This window comes from Salvelinus sp. IW2-2015, linkage group LG37 (genome assembly GCF_002910315.2).
Source record: "Salvelinus sp. IW2-2015 linkage group LG37, ASM291031v2, whole genome shotgun sequence".
Taxonomy (NCBI): domain Eukaryota; kingdom Metazoa; phylum Chordata; class Actinopteri; order Salmoniformes; family Salmonidae; genus Salvelinus; species Salvelinus sp. IW2-2015.
The window spans coordinates 3,992,882-4,010,114 of NC_036876.1; the positions used below are offsets into that span (position 1 = coordinate 3,992,882).

At 44.7% G+C, this 17,233-nt stretch overlaps 1 protein-coding gene across 1 annotated transcript in view; it reads left to right on the forward strand.

Annotated features, from left to right (window-relative positions):
• LOC111960372 (nucleotidyltransferase MB21D2) overlaps nucleotides 1-12,694 on the forward strand; it is a 27,973-nt gene extending 15,279 nt beyond the window's left edge. Inside the window, exons 3-6 of the mRNA XM_023982345.2 lie at nucleotides 4,321-4,505; nucleotides 4,722-4,916; nucleotides 5,064-5,447; nucleotides 6,131-12,694. Coding sequence (XP_023838113.1) covers nucleotides 4,321-4,505; nucleotides 4,722-4,916; nucleotides 5,064-5,447; nucleotides 6,131-6,736 — 1,370 coding nt within the window. The 3' untranslated portion in view covers nucleotides 6,737-12,694. The remainder of the gene's footprint in view (nucleotides 1-4,320; nucleotides 4,506-4,721; nucleotides 4,917-5,063; nucleotides 5,448-6,130) is intronic.
• The last annotated feature ends 4,539 nt before the right edge of the window (nucleotides 12,695-17,233 follow it).

Below are 17,233 nucleotides of genomic sequence, written 5' to 3' on the forward strand. Positions count from 1 at the left end.
TCTCTTACTCGACACCCTCCTCTCTTACTCGACACCCTCCTCTCCTCTAACCTTTTCATTTATTGGTCGTTTTTTGGCCCTGTTTCTCTTTGTGTAGTACTGGAATTACTCTATCCTTTTAACCTTTTTATAGCTCTCTTTTCCATCCATCCTCTCAACGTATATGGAGGAATCCCATTTCCCCCGGATTTACATGACTATGTTTATACTGTAGCCCCATATAGGCTACGCTACTGTGAATCTGAACATGGCAACACACTTTGAATGGTGATTCAAAGGCATTCATCACTCTCTGCACTGTCCGTTATGGGGAGTTTGTCAGTGTGACATTTTGTGTGTGAGACAGCAATCTTGGGCAGCTCTCCAGTGCTAATCGTCACAGTTCCCAGAGTGGCTCTATGGAAATGAGATCCGCTATGATTGACCTCCCAGTTACCTGCTCTGTGTGTGTGTGTGTGTGTGTGTGTGTGTGTGTGACCAGTGAGCTGGGAGGTCACATTTGAATCCATTTGAATGACAAATGGATTCATTAGTTTTAGTACTCCTCAAACACAGAGGGGCTTTTTAGTTTTGAAAACTAGGCTAGTGTGCGTCCTTACTGTAGAGTTTCTCATCCAAGCTCCAAAGCTTTTTTGGACCTCACCTAAATGATGTAAACTGAACTGTTGGTCACAACCTTTGTGTAGACTTGTTTCCATGTACGTCATGGTTTGCCTGTATTTCTGTATGCGCAAAGGAGCCAGTAAGTGGCCCATGGGATTAGAATGTAGATTGTGTTCTCTGGATCAGCCTCACATCTCYTCTGGGTCAAACAGACTAACATCCAGGGCCTCATTAGTGGAGAGAGAGAATCTCTGTCTCCCTCTCTTCTGTCTCCTTCCCCATCGTTCTCTTTCGCTCTTTCCCTCTTTCGTTCCTTCCCCATCTCTCTCTTTTTCCCTCTCTTCTCTGAGCACCACACTAGCTACTGGAGAGATGAGACAAAGATCTCTGCTCCCCAATTGATCAACTGTAGAGAAAACAAATCAGAGGAAGTTCCTGCTTGCCAACTCTGCCCTTTGCCTGTCTGTAAGATATTTTCTCGACCTCAGCTGTACTTGGCTTCTCACTAAAGAATTTGGGGGGGGGGGACTGACATATTTGATTTCTCTATCTGATTATTGCTTGGTGCTCTGTACTCTCTTTCTTCCCTTCTCTCTTTCTCTGCGCTCATTATGTCCTCTTCTGTCAGTAATACACACTGTAGAAAAAAACTGCCTAGACTTAGAGCTTCCATAGTTGAGAACACAGCTAAGTACTTGGTTGGCTGCAGTATTCTTCATAAGCTCTAGAGTTTTTAGTTGTGATGGGTGGGGAAATTGTTTCCCAGAAGCTAGGTGATAGAATGCTAGTAGTGTGGCTTTAAATATTCTACCATTTATGTTGGACTTATACTGAACAAAAACATAAATGCATCAATTTTACGGAGTTACAGTTCATATAAGGAAATCAATTAAAATAAATTCATTAGGCCCTAATCTATGGATTTCACATGACTGGGCCGGGGCGAGCCATGGGTGTGCCTGGGATGACATGGGCCCATCCACTACTTTTCTCCGGTACTTTTCTCAGTGTAGCAGAATTTGTCCTGTAAAATGCAAGATTAACTTAAAGGAAAAACATTAGGAAATGTAGCTGGCTACATATATTCCATGACAAATAGGATGGCCATGCATTCATTGTTTTTTGGCCCCTAAAAACGTGCTTTTTCATTGTTATCTTATTTAGTTGTGTGGCTGCTTGCCAAATGATAGCATGGCACTTCTGTTGTCATTTGATAAATTAAGCTGTACATTTTCTTCTTTCCTATTCTCCCACTCCTTCCCCCCTCTGTCTAAGCAGTTTKCACAGTCGGACTGGCTGTATTCAGTAAAGACTCCCTGTAGGATTGGAAAGCCAGGGTTGGTTGAGGACGACCACTTAATGTGGAGACTAACATAAAATGGTTGTAMTTTTTTWWATTTAACTAGGCAAGTCCGTTAAGAACAAATTCGTATTTACAATGTCGTACTACYGGGGAACTGCGGGTTAACTGCCTTGTTCAGAGGCAGAAAGACAGCTCGGGGATTCTATCCAGCAACCTTTCGGTTACTGGCCCAACACTCTAACCACTAGGCTACCAGCCGTAGTCACGAAGGGAGCTGTTTGGACCTCATATGACCCAGCAACTATTTTCAGTCTTATGTAGCAACATTCCATTTATTTTAATTTTACATTGGATAAAAGTACAGGCTCGGCTACAAAATGGTATATCATACACTGCTGTTGAGGAACAAAGGGAAAGTAATTCTGCTTTGAAAGTTGATGAACTTGTAAACCTCACTTTTGAGAAATGGCCCTTGAATCTTTTGGTACCTACTGGAGGGCCCCTATTTGTCTACACCCTGTCTCTTATACACATCTAGATGTGTATAAGAGACAGGATTCACACCCTAGTAAGCTTTAGCCCCTCCCGTCTCTTTAAGGATTCACACCCTAGTAAGCTTTAGCCCCTCCCGTCTCTTTAAGGATTCACATGTGAGGTCATGTGCTAAACAGAGTAAGGTAGTGCAGTAAACAACCAAAGATTTCAAGACTAAAAGTGGCGCGTAGTAATAAAAATCCACTATCTTGGCCTATATCGTAATCCGACGTTGGTGCAGGTCACGTTCTTCACATTACTGTCTCTGGTCAAATCTAACTTTTATTTGTCACATGCACAGGATAGACTGTGTGAAAGGTACAGTGGAATGCCTACAAGTTGTTATATTTTTGATATGACTAGCTATGACAATTGTAATCACCCCCTGGCTAACTTGATGGGTCATGTAATCATCGGGCAAAGTGGATTTTTTAGTTTTTGTTTAGACATGCAAGGTAGCTAGCTAGCTAAACAATCTCAGCTCATACATTACTAGCGATACAAACTGATTGTCATAGCTAGCCACCATTCATGAAATGCTGTAGTATGACTCTGCAGGTAGCTAAAGCTAACCAACTAGGTTCAATGTTAGCTAGCTAGCTATAATTAGCCATGCAAATGTTACCTAGCTAGCTAAACAATGAACCATAACCGTTTATTCCCCATCACTGTCATCAGAAGACTCCACAATGTCTGGTTCAATGAAAAATGTTGTTACCTAAATCAGGGATTTCCTTATCGTCTGATTCATGTTCAGAGTCGGAGAGCGTGGCACCATCGTCCTCCAGAAAGTAGTCCATCACTGATCTTTGTCGATAGCGCTTGGTAAATTCAGGGCAGCAATGTTGTTAAGAGCAGTAGCAACACTTTTGCAGTTGTCCATACCTTTCCAAAAATCTGCGRTAGCAAGGATTATCTACACATATTGAACAGCTCATCTTATAGACAGAAGAATGCTACATGACAGACCAATCCAAACTCATCTCTCGGCATGTCCAGCCCATCCATTATCTCAGSCAATCATGGCTAGGTTCCTGCCTTTTTCCGTGGCTAAATCAGCTGGGCTTGTAATTTAACAATTGTATTCACAGGTGGCTTACACGTTTAAGGCACATGAAAGTTTACATGTTTCAGAAGGCATTTCTGCCCCAAAACGCATTTTGATAAAAAAATACATGTTTACGTTCAAATGCCTCTCCTGTGAAGTAGTGACGTGCRACAGACGCCTAGTTTCCTGAAATGAGTCAAATGTACTTGTTTCATTGTGTAGGTGTTTACCCCACTCATGTTCACCCTTGTAAACATATACTGTATATACAAAAGTATGTGGACACCCCTTCAAATGAGTGGATTTGGCTGTTTCAGCCATACACGTTGCTGACAGGTGTATAAAATTGAGACAGCCATGCAATCTCCATAGTCAAACACTGGCAGTAGAYTGGCCTTACTGAAGAGCTCTGTGGCACCGTCATAGGATGCCACCTTTCCAACAAGCTAGTTCCTCAAATTTCTKCCCTGGTCAACTTTAAGAGCTGTGTGAAGTGGAAACATTTAGCAGCAACAACGGCTCAGCGTTGTTATTTAAGCACATGAAAGTTTACACGTTCCAGAAGGCATTTCTTCAACAAAAAAGAACCGCATTTGGATAATAAAAAAAAAAATGCACGTTCAAATGGCTCTCCTGTGACGTAGTGACGTGCGACATATGCGTAGCTTCCTGAAATGGTTCACACATACTTTTGTCAGTATCACTACTGCGCTTTTTCATGAATACTTCATGAATGTATGCATTGCATTCGCTTCTGACCAAGAAGAACTGCTCAAGTGTCTGCTTTTAGAATTTCATCTTGTGCTCATTGTGTTTTTTTTTATTCCTTCAGGCCTAGTACAGAAGGTGGACCAGCGTCTCCCGGTGGCCAATGAGTACCTGCTCCTGTCTGGGGGGGCCAGGGAGGGGGTTCTGGACCTCAACCCAGAGGAGCTGGGGGACTACGCCAAGGGGGCCGACTTCGACCTGGACTTCACCCTCCTGGTGCCTGCCCTCAAGCTTCATGACCGCAACCAGGTTGGTGCAATACGGATGGAATGGGAAAYGTTCAATTTGTTTTGTATGGATCTTATTGATATGAAGTTGTGTTTTGTGACGATGTATGTGACGTTTTACTGTGCCCTTTTAAAACTTTTATCAATGTTGTGTCATATGACGTTTAATGCAAAACAAATACTAGTATTTTCTCAGGAAAAAGTATAATGAAGTATTGTTTCTTCTCATGTCAACCAGCCGGTCACCCTGGACATGCGCCAGTCGGCCCCCTGCCACTCCTGGCTCTCCCTGCGGCTCTGCGACCCCAACACCCAGGCAAGATGGAGGATCTGCTGCCAGGAGGAGACAGACTTACCCCCCGACGATGATGATGAAGAAGAGAAAAGGGAAATGGGTCACAAAGCCTCTGGTGCAGTCCCCCCCTCCCTCTACGTAATGCGTTTTCTAATGTTCTCCTTTTCTTTTAGTGCTTTTAATTATTGTATTTTACTGTGTTATTGTATTTTACTGTGTTATTGTATTTTACTTTAAGGTGTGTTGCATTGGTTTTAATGAAGTTGAATTTGTATTTGATTCTAGTCGCCCCACCAGTCTCTGGATGGCTGCTACATGTCCCCGGCGCTGGTGGCTGACTGGTTCTGGGGAGTAGTGGGTGAGGCGGTGGACGAGCTGAGGCGTTCCCCCAAGAGAGGCATCCCCGTCCCGGAGAGGCTGGAACGCAACGGGCCCCTGACCACCCTCATCCTCCAGGCGGGCTCCAGCCGGGTGCTCTATGACCTGCTGCCAGTGGTGTCCTTCCGGGGCTGGCCCGCCGTGGCCCAGGGCTGGCTGACGGCCAACCACTTCTGGGACGGGAAGATCACGGAGGAGGAGGCCATCTCTGGGTTCTACCTGCTGCCCTGCCCGGCTCCGCTGGGGGGGAGGCCCGACCGGGAGTGGAGGCTGGCCTTCTCACGCAGCGAGGTGGGTAGCTAGCTGCACGTTGTAGTTGGCTAGTTAACCATCGGGTAGCTTCTTCTTTTGAATAGCTGTATAGTTAGTTAGATTGGGCATGGGATTTCTGCTGGACAACAATGGCTGGCTAGTCTAATTTGTTCAACTGAAACTCAGCGATATGTAATTGCCACAAGCAGCCAAATGAATTGCAGATGAACTCGCTGCACTCACCCAGAGTATCTGTGCGTGTGCTGGGTGAGCTTCATGCTGCTACAACATGATATCTGCGGGACCAAAACAGCATACAAGTTTTAGCCTTCTGTGTCATACTCTTAGTTGTTGCTGAAGTTCGTCCTATTCTGGTGTTTACTTTGTGCACCACTGACTTTACCGTTAAATAAAACTGAGCGGAAGTACAAGTTCACTTACCTTTGAAACATAACACTTACAGGTGGAACATTTTCAACCTTTAAATATGAAGGTAGTAAGGTTCTTAACGGGCTTCAAGTACCGTTGAAAATGACTCTGTATAACATCCATCCAGGCTGTGTCTGTGTCTCTGGGGCATGCATGTGTACTGTCTGTTAATGCTGTTTGCGTCTTTCTGGTGACAAATCTGATAAGCCCTCGTGGGATTAATAAAGTATATTTGATTCAATTCAGTCTGACCTGGCTGCCATATCATTGTCCCCTGTCATGTCTGTCTCCAGGTGCAGCTGAAGAAATGCATCCCGTACCCCATGGCCCAGGCCTTCCAGGCTGCCAAGGCTGTACTCTCCCGCCTCCTGGCTCGCCCCCGCACTGGCCTCAGCCCCTACCACCTCCGCACCCTCCTCTTCTGGGCCTGCGACCGCCTACCGCCCGCCTACCTCTCCTCGCCTGACCCAGAAACCCCCGCCCGCCTCCTCCTGGGCCTCCTGGATGATCTGGCCCACTGCATCCTGGGTAAGAACTGTCCCAACTACTTTCTGCCCCAGTGCAACATGCTGGAGCACCTGTCGGACAGCCAAGCCCTGCTGGTGGCCCGGAAGCTGGCCCATGTCCGGTCTGACCCGACCGAGCACCTACGGGCGGCCCTGGACCAGGCCAGACAGGCGAGCCAGCTGAAGAGGGAAGCGGCGAGCGCTACCAACGGGCACGGAGGGTCGCCCAGGCAAGGTTACCCGGCCAGCGGCATCATCTCGCCCTCGGACGACAAACTGGCTGCCAGGCTGCAGCAGCTGGTGACAGAGAACCCCGGGAAGTCCATTTCTGTTTTTCTCAACCCTGATGATGTCACAAGGCCGCACTTCCGCATCGATGACAAGTTCTACTGACCTGAGAGTAATGGTGTGCTATCGACACACACTCTCTTCAAAACACATGTAAACGGCGAGTCATCTAGGATGGCTCGAGAGTCAAAACACTACAGAGCCTCACTGCTCTCCTATCCCGCCCCCTCCTGGAGGCTAACGACAATGATGCTAACGCTAACAACGCTGCTGAACTATGACACTACCAAAAACACCTTTGCACACTCCCAGGAGCAGGAGGCTGACCCTAGAGAGCCCCAGGCTACAGAAACCAACACTCTTCTATCCATTTAGTAGTGAGTGATGTCATAAAGAGACCTCACCACAGGAAAAAGGCTCGTTGAGTTACCACGTAGACCGCTGCTCTTTTATGAGCTTGCCGTAACGAGATGTTTAAAAAATAAATAAAGAACCGCTTTAGAGTGAAGAAAGTCTTCTGCTGCTCCCATTCAATGGCATGGCGTACCCAAAGGGTTTCTCCTCTCTCCACACTAATGAGAAATACTGTATTTGCCCCTTTTTTCCCAATGCCCAATCAAAGTGGGTGATAGTACCAGGATTCTCCATTTTATACTCAACTATGATGGAACTGAATGTAATTTGGTGTGGGGCAATGTCTTTGAACAAGTATTTTCTTTCTATACTTCTTATCCCTTTTTTTCTGTTTGCTCTCTGCCCCTCTCRATCTCATACTTCCTTTCTCTCTCTTTCCCCTTCTCTCTCAGGTATTTTTAACGTTGTTTATTGTTTTTCTATGGACTTAGACTTCCTCTTGGAGGGTTATGGTTCCCCTCCATCTATCTTGAATGGTATAACCCAGGGTTGTCCTTCCATTTCAACACTTACTATGTGACGTAACGCACCAAAGATCCACTGGATGGGTGTTTCGAGGAGCCTTTGCTTCTTCAATCTACCACCCCATAAGAAAGGTATCTGTACTCACTGACCCAGAGTCAGTCTGTACTCTTAAAGGAAAGATTCACCCATTTTGAATGCTATATTATTTTTGTTAATCTCTGAGCGAAGTTATATCTATTCCCGGGGTAATTTCATGTTTATCTGAGCTATTGCAGTTCAAGCACGCCGAAATAAAGCCGCTCTCACTAMTCTGGAAGTTAATTTAAATACGACTTTTAGATTGCGAAAAAGTMTATCATACATGTCAGATTTCAATACTGGCTTGGTTATTTTCTCTCAAATTAGCCAATGATCATATTTTTTGCAATATTCCTACCTCGAAATTTCTTATGAGGGTCCACCACATTTCTCCTATTTGTCTGCTTCTTCAGTCCAGAGTGCATTGCATGGTGCCGTTGCATGGCCATTGCGAATGTCAGACTCCTCTCTGCGAGGTACATCGATCTGCAGGTTGAATGTGGTGAGATTGTAGACTCCTAAATTCATAGTGCAGTTTAGGTGATTTTTACAGCCAACTCGCTACTTCACATGCTGATATTGTCTTTGGTGTTGTTGTGTCTAGCTACACTTGCTAGCTAGCTACCGACCAAGCTAGCCAGCCAGCACATAGAGGGAGCATTGCATTGTGGGTTTGGTAGTCGATCTGAGCTGCAACAGATTTCCACATGTTGCTACCAACCTTATTATAACGACAAAATGAAACATTTGTTCACCAGAAATATTGATCTCACAGTGTTATTTAACACTGTAAATTATACCAATTAGTGGTTTTGGGCGGATTTTGTCTTTAACGCTCATATTCCCCACCTTTACCTTCCTGACCAACATGCCGATCAGCGGTCACCTCATCAATTTGCCTCGATTCAGAGGGGTTGGGTTAAATGCGGAAGACCCATTTTCAGTTGAAGGCGTTCAGTTGTACAACTGACTAGGTATCCCCCTTTCCCTTTATCCCATGAAAGCTCGAAGCAGCAGTTTATCATCAAATAAGGGTAATATCATAGGGGCTATAAACTTTAATTCAGTTATTTTCTTACAGTCCCTTTGAAAATGTGTACCATGGTACAGTTTACATTGGGGCTCTAATGGTGGGATGTGGTCATTAAATGTTGTATGATATTAACAAACTACCTATATGGAGACAGGTTGGTGCGGAAAGGAGGAGAGGTACGGTAGGGTTAGCTGCTGAAACGGTTGGCACACTGCTCGATTGTATTCTAATCTCCATGTTACGAAATGAAAGCACTGCCATGGCTTGGCAAGGCTACATCATGTCATCTGTATGAGGCTTGTGTAAGGGCTATTTTCTTTGTTCCACTTTTGTGTGTGTGTGTATGAAGATGGGGAGGTTTTCATGGTTTGTGGTTGAAACTCAGAGGAAAAGCTTTTTGTCTTGTCTCAGATTTTAATTGGAGGAAACTTGACTGGGTTTGTAATGGTCCCTCTCTCTCTTCTGCTTGGTTTGCCTGTTTTAATAAGCTGTGTGTGATCGGACCACTGATCAAGCTCTTTAAATGTGCTGATGTAGAGATCCAGAGAGATGGAACAGGAGCTAATGCACAGCAGGACATAAACACCCAATGTGCTAGCCTCCTTTCTACATCCCCTTGTGCCCTCCTCTCTCTCTGTGTGAGAGTCTTGGGGGGCCTTATCTTGTCCACCCAGATGTGTTGGATGGGGAGACGGGCCAGCCTCTGGCCCTTTGTACAGATTAGTGGTAAAGGATGGGGCTGCTGGGAACTGGGACAGCTGCTTGTCTCTCTCTCGTTATATATCTGTCTCACCTTCTCATTATAATAGCTGCGCCTGTCTCTTCTCACTTGTTTTCCTTCTATACCCTCCCATCCAATGAGTGGAAGTCACATCTCCTGAATACAAACAGTATCAACACCTTTCTATCATCAGATTGGCTCTAATCGGCATTGGCTTAGACCGAGGGTGTGTCCAAAATGGCACCCGATTCCCTATATAGTGCACTTCTGCCCCATGGKCTCCGGTCAAAAGTAGTGCACTGCATAGGGAATAGGGTGCCATTTAAGAAGCACAGAGTATCAGAGGTGCTTGTTGAACATCATTAGTGGAACGTCATGGTGGACATCACTCAAGCATCATCGGAACACTAAATCAAATAACATTTTAGTTGTCACATGCGCCGAGTTCAACAGGTGTAACCTTAAAACAAAGCAGTTTTAAGAAAAATAAGTCTTAGGTAAAGAATAGGTAAGAAATAAAATGAACAAATAATTAAAGAGCAGCAGTAAAATAACAGTAGTGAGGCTGTATACAGGGGGTACCGGTACAGACTCAATGTGCGGAGGCACCGGTTAGTCGAGGTAATATGTATGTATGTAGGTAGAGTTAGTGACTATACATAGATAATAATCAGAGAGTAGCAGCAGTGTAAAACGGGGTGGAGGGACAATGCAAATAGTCTGGGTAGCCATTTGATTAGTTGTTCAGGGGGTAGAAGCTGTTAAATATTTTAGACCTAGACTTGGCTCCCCGGTACCGCTTGCCGTGCGGTAGCAGAGAGAACAGTTGATGACTAGGGTGGCTGGAGTCTTTGAACATTTTTAGGGCCTTTGGCACACCGCCTGGTATAGAGGTCCTGGATGGCAGGAAGCTTGGCCCCAGTGATGTACTGGGCCGTAGGCACTACCCTCTAGTGCCTTGCGATCGGAGGCCGAGCAGTTGCCATACCAGGCAGTGATGCAACCAGTCAGGATGCTCTCGATGGTGCAGCTGTAGAACTTTTTGACGACCCATGCCAAATCTTTTCAGTCTCATGAGGGGGAATAGTCTTTATCGTGCCCTCTTCACGGCTGTCTTGGTGTGTTTGGACCATGATAGTTTGTTGGTGGACACCAAGGAACTTGAAGCTCTCAACCTGATCCACTACAGCCCTGTTGATGAGAATGGGGGTGTGCTCTGTCCTCCTTTTCCTGTAGTTCAAAATCATCTCCTTTGTCTTGATCACATTGAGGGAGAGGTTGTTATCCTGGCACCACATGGCCAGGTCTCTGACCTCCCTATAGGCTGTCTCGTCGGTGATCAGGCCTACCACTGTTGTCGTCGGCAAACTTAATGATGGTGTTGGAGTCGTGTCTGGCCATGCAGTCATGGGTGAGCAGGGAGTACAGGAGGGGACTGAGCACGCACAGCGTGGCAGATGTGTTGTTGCCTACCCTTACCACCTGGGGGCGGCCCGTCAGGAAGTCCAGGATCCAGTTGCAAAGGGAGGTGTTTAGTCCCAGAGTCCTTAGCTTAGTGATGAGCTTTGAGGGCACTATGGTGTTGAACGCTGAGCTGTAGTCAATGAATAGCATTCTCACGTAGGTGTTCCTTTTGTCCAGGTGTGAAAGGGCAGTGTGGAGTGCAACAGAGATTGCGTCATCTGTGGATCTGTTTGGGCGGTCTCCGGGAGGATGCTGTTGATGTGATGCATGACCAGCCTTTCAAAGCACTTCATGGCTACAGACGTGAGTGCTACGGGTTGGTAGTCATTTATGCAGGTTACCTTYGTGTTCTTGGGCACAGGGACTATGGTGGTCTGCTTAAAACATGTTGGTATTACAGACTCAGTGGGGGACAGGTTGAAAATGTTAGTGAAGACACTTGCCAGTTGGTCAGCACATGCTCGGAGAGCACGTCCTGGTAATCCGTCTGGCCCTACGTTCTTGTGAATGCTACAGGTCTTTGAAAACTTTTCTTAGTGATTTTATATTCTCTGGAATGTGATAGAATCACTACTTTATTGGTACTGCATATATTGGGTACAGTACTACTATATCAGTATTGATACTGTTTTTGAATAGCTTCTGTTAGTGGAGTGAATTAGGAACTACTGGTGAATTGTGTGGGTACTTCTGTTCTTTATAGCCTTGGTACAGGTGAGCGTATGAATCAAAAGGACACCTTGACGAACCAAAGAATCTAGTGTTGCTGACAATACAGAAGGATGAACACCCAGAGGATAGAGTTGAGTGCGGGTTTGTTAACTGCAAAGTAATCAAATTAAGTGTATTGGTCGTGTACACAGATTTGCAGGTGTAGCGAAATGCTTGTGTTTCTAGCTCCGACAGTGCAGTAATACCTAGCAATATGACAAAATAAGCACAATCCAAAAAATGTATTAAAAAAGAAACGAAGAGATATCAATATGAGAAGTATAAGATAGAAGTATTTGTGTGTGGGTGGGTGGTCCTAGCACTTTCAAGGTGGCGGTTTTCGACACCACAGCCTGACGTTGTAATAATGTTCATGAACGTTGCCTTGAGCATTTATGAAAGTTGTCAGGATGGTTGAGACTTCCTTTTGTAATGTTTTTCCTTCCTGAACGTTTCCCTAAGTTTTAAACGCGCCACCGTTCAACGTTGTAGTAAAGTTGTTAGAACATTGACAGACTTCCTGAATGCTCCCCTGAAGTTTTAAATTCAGTGCCAGCGTTTGAAATATGCAATGTCAGGTGTATCTCACTGTGTACTGCCTAGTTAGTAGGCATATACATTAGTATGATGCTTTAACCTATTTTTGAAAAATGGAAACGTACACAATTTGATACTGGTGCAGAATGTCAAAATCAAAAGTTAACAGCAGCAGTGCTATGCAATCGTGTACCCAATCTAACTTCTAATGGACTATCTGCTGCAGAAAGAGCTGTTGTCAGTAATATGAGGTAATTGTACTGATAAAACTACTAAATGTTATATTATTTTGTGCTTAAACTACTGATAATTGTTTTTGATTGAAAATGAACAAATAATGAATGTAACCAATTTTACCTCCTTGACTCATCACTCAATCAATTAAAATATAGTTGAAGAAAAATATATCCATGCAAATCCTGACTGAATTACCATATAAAAGAGCTGCAATATCATCAAYGACTMCACCCCATATCTGGAAATATTTGCAATTTAAAACTACTTTCTACTTCCTCTTCCTTCATAAAGTGCAAATGAACTTTATCATGAATGTTTTGCTGTATTTATTTTCTCTGGGTTGTATTGAATGATGATCATTGATGGTACTGCTGTAGCATGAAATAAATCTACATCTTGATCACTTTGGGTCTGTACAACTTCCTTTTGACTCTGTATGCAACTTCCTCGTAGACTGTCTGTCTGTGCTGTATAGCCAACTCCTAACATGCTGACCAGACCGCAAGCATGTTGATTTTGTCCCCCCACACCAGGYGCAATCAGGACAYGCAGGTTGAAAAATCTAAACGAACTCTGAACCAAATATATTAACTTGGGGACAGGTCGAAAAGCATTAAACRTTTGTCAATTTAGCTAGCTAGCTAATTTGYCCTGGGATATAAACATTGGGTTGTTATTTTACCTGAAAKGCACAATGTCCTCTACTCCRACAATTAATGCACAGATTAAAGGGTAAACCGYGTTTGTTTCTAGTAATCTCTCCTACTTCAGACTTCTTTGGACTTTATATGGCGGTTGGCAACCAACTTTAAGGTGCATTACCACCACCAACTGGTGTKTAGACCTCAGTTAATTTTTCAATCACCTACGTGGGTATATGCTCCTAAAACYCAATGAGGAGATGAGAGAAGGACTTGTAGTGCGTCAAGCATCACAAATAGAACCAAGTTCTATTTTAGCGCCTGGCTACGCAGACGCCCGTTGATGCACACGAGCAGTGTGGGTGCAAATGATTGAATAACATGTATGTGTACATTTATTTTGCAGCRCACGCGATGGGGGCAGGTTGGTCAGCATGTTAGGTTGGCATGAACAGATCTGGGACCGTGTTAGAAGACTGTTAAGGTTCTGATGGCTGCGTTGGTTCAAGAAACATCAATGTTTGTAGTTTTGATCTATACATGGGCTACATTTTGTCGCTGTCCTGGAAAAGTCTCACAMATTGAAAGTGGTCATCCCCCTGAATGTTGAGTTTTATGACTCTAGGAGTGRTACGTCATTCAAAACACCTTGTGAACTTCCATTAATACATGGCGGTGGATTTGAAAATAAAAAATCCTGAAAAGSTTTTTCCAGGACACCAGCAATATGCTGTTTAATGTATGTTAAGTAGCTTTTGGATAAAACATGTTACGATGTGTAAAAGTCCTCAGTTTGGAGTGGAGCTCTCTTTTCTGTCTGGGATTCAGTGCAGTTCCAACAGAGGGCGCCAGGAGACAGCACTTCTGCCTCCAGCACCATGTACTCTGTCCAGCGCTGCTCTGCTCGTCTCAGATAGTCACACTGTGGGATAAGAACATCAGGAGAGGTTACCGAGGAGAGAGAGCGTGTGTGTCTGGCCCATATATATATATATACACACACACACACACACCCTGACTAACACTGCAGCAATCTGCTGGTGTATTCAGAAGATTACTAGGCCAAGAACTTCCAGGTATGTGTGACACGTCTGGCACAGAACATCCTGCCAGTGAACTCCGGTCTGACCTCACTGCCAGTTACATCACCCTGGCTCTATATCAGTCACTGGCCTGGCTCAGCCACTCTGGCCTGACTGAGGCTGGGGATGAGACGGCAGAGGACAGAGGTTATGTATGACTCTGCCCTTCTGGGTCACTGAAGAGCAGTGGCGATGAGGGATGCAGACAATCCTAGATCCCTTGGATGTTGTATTAAGGAATGTTTGAGAACACTTTGGTGCCCTACCTAAACAGACAGTCCTGCAGAAAGAGAGCGGGGGAGGGGAAGGCAGAGAGGAGAAGATGGCAGAGCGAGAAGAGGAAGGAGGGAGGGAGCTCTGTTCTCTCCCTAACATCTGCCAGTATGCTGGGCTGCTGTGACTGAGACACACTAGTGACTGAACGCTCAGGATATTCACTGCACTAGGTATAATTGCCTATACACTAGTCATTATCACAACACAACTGAATAGGACCAGATGTGTCTACTTGTACATGTGCCGAGACCGTACAGTGTTTAACGGTGTAGTATACAACAGCATTAACTTGTCTGTTACATTATTTGATGTAGACCCTTCTGTTTTTAGTTGTTTGATTGTTAATTTATATTTGCATGTTCGTCTTTAAATGCTGTCACCAGTCCAGTCTCCCCTGTTTTGTACATGTAAAGTGGGCCAGTGTAACCTCACCCTTAGATATGGTTACCACCTGGCCTCATTCACTAACTGCAGACAGACCGCTAAAGTAGGCCTGGACACGGACACAACGTATCTCACTCAACAGGCACTTCCTGGTCACTGTCCTATTGTGTGAAGTAACGGTCTCTACAGGTCAAATTGGATATAATGGTAAATGGTCTCTGTTTCCCCTAGCGAGCATAGTATTTCTCCATAAATATTTAAAGCATGTACAGTATAGGGATACAGTCTAGGCCTACGGTAAAACGCTACTTAAAGCAAGGCGAGAGGATGTGGGAGTACCTCTGGCATAGATATCCCTAATCATTAAATACAGTCAATGTAGACTACTACCACCCACTGTTTGCTTGTACTGTACAGTAGTAGCTCTATTTGACGAAGTCAACTTGGAAAGAGCAATTTCACTTCAAAAGATTTTGAGGCATGACCAATTTCTTGCTCGACTCTCCAATTCCCTTCAGTATGACTGTAATTACTGGCCGATTTAATTAATATGGGAAGAGTGGGGGGGGGGGGTGAGGAGAGTAGGGAAGGAGGGATGAAATCTTTGAACTTTCACTATTCATAGGTGCTGTAAGAGGGAGGGATAGAGAGGGAGTGATCTTTGTGATCTCAAACAGATGTTAGTTTCTACAACTCAATCTCTTTCTCTCTCATGGGCTAACTTTCTCTCTCTTCTCTCTCGCTCTTCCTCTCTCCCGGGCAGTGGAAAGGAGGGGAACGGCAGAAGACAACTTCTCCACGCTGCGTCAGCACAGCCCCCCTCCAGAGAACAACGAAATAGAGGAATAATTCACCCCTGAGGAACGGAGTAGTGAAGGGGGGGATGGACGGGGTGTTCAGTGGTTAGGGAAGCGGACAGAGAAACAGGGGTGGCAGGTGTTTCCAATACCAGGTGGGACAGTCCACCAGTGGCTGAGCACCATGCTCTATATTGACCTATGAAGTTATACGATAGAGAAGATGTGAATTGGCTTTGGGTTCATTCAAGTGACCTTGAGTTTGCCCAGGGAGAGTCACTACTTGGGTAGTATTCACTAGGCACCAAACGGATAAACAGGATGGGACTATATGTTTTCGGTTCCCGTTGCAGAATGTTTTTCTACGCTGTGCACTAATGAATACAACTCTGAAATCACCTCCAGTATTGTGAGGTTAGACTAGAGGAACCAGTGGGGGGAGTAAATAGGAGTAAAGGTGGGAAGACACCCAGGCCTAGTCTGGTGGCAGATCTGTTTGTGTTGTCTTGCCAACTCCTTGCCAGCATTGCTATGTCAAGACCGCACAAACAGATCTGGGACCAGGCTAATCCAGACCAGCCCTGGTGTAAAATGTGCCTGTGGAATGTCACAGCAGCACCAGTAGTAGCAATCTCCTCTCTCTCGTTCTTCTCTGTCTGTCTCACCCCAGAAACTCTTAATACACAGGATTCTATAATGGAGATTAATGCAGACTGGCAAAGGAACAGGTTCTCAGAGCGAGTGGATTTGGAGGGGAAATAGGGACAAGGATGAAGAATGGATAGAATTAGAAAAAGGAGATGGAGAAATGAAAGGAGCGTTGACCCTCAGGTGAAGAAACAGTTGAAATAAACAAAAACATCAACAAATAAATAATGAACAACCACAGAGAGATTTATGGCACCGCTGGTGTCCCTGGACGACTCCAGTCCTATAGCCTGCAACACAGAGTGGTGACAACCTCCACTTAACACACACGCTCAGAAACTCCACCAGTAATACATTTAATTCAAACAAATTTAATTAAAAATGCACAATGAAACTATCATTTGTGCATTTAATAAATGAAAAGTTTTGAAAAGTAAGATGAGTCCTGAAATAAACTGAAGATAAGGAAATGATGAAAAATTGTTCTGGAAGCGACGACACACGCTTTGTTCAGAGGTCTTCCTTATTCTCAAGCTCTCTGTCTCTCCTTCTGTTTGTGTATCCTTTGTTCTCCTTGGAGAAGACCTTTCGGTCTCGCTGCTCCCTCCATCTCAGTTTGATGTCGCCAGGCATCCCCTCGGCTCTCACAGAAGGGGTGCGATCAGCAGGATATTCTTTTKCAACGTTCAAATAGAAATGTGCAATGTAGATTAACATGCCTCTCTGACAGCAATTGCGTCGGCTCTATTCATGGCATTTCTATCTGCAATGTTCTACAATGTTTGGCTAACGGAACAGCCCCCAAACTGCAAATCCTGCCCATGTGGCACTCAAGGCAGGCTAGAGTAAATGAAATATATAACATAGTGTTGAACCCAGTTCTGACAGGAATAGACATCAGTACAGTATGAATGGGCCAGCTGTGGGGAAATATAACACAGCATCATTTATGGGTTATTATTCATCCTCGGATATTAACCTCTTAGAGGGCAGTAATTACCCTACGGCCTGTTATCACCTCTGTTTGTGTTTATTTACCAGTTATTACCATGGTGATTACAGCAGGCGCTCACATCGATTATACTGCAAGAGTTGACCCAATGGGCTTTGAACT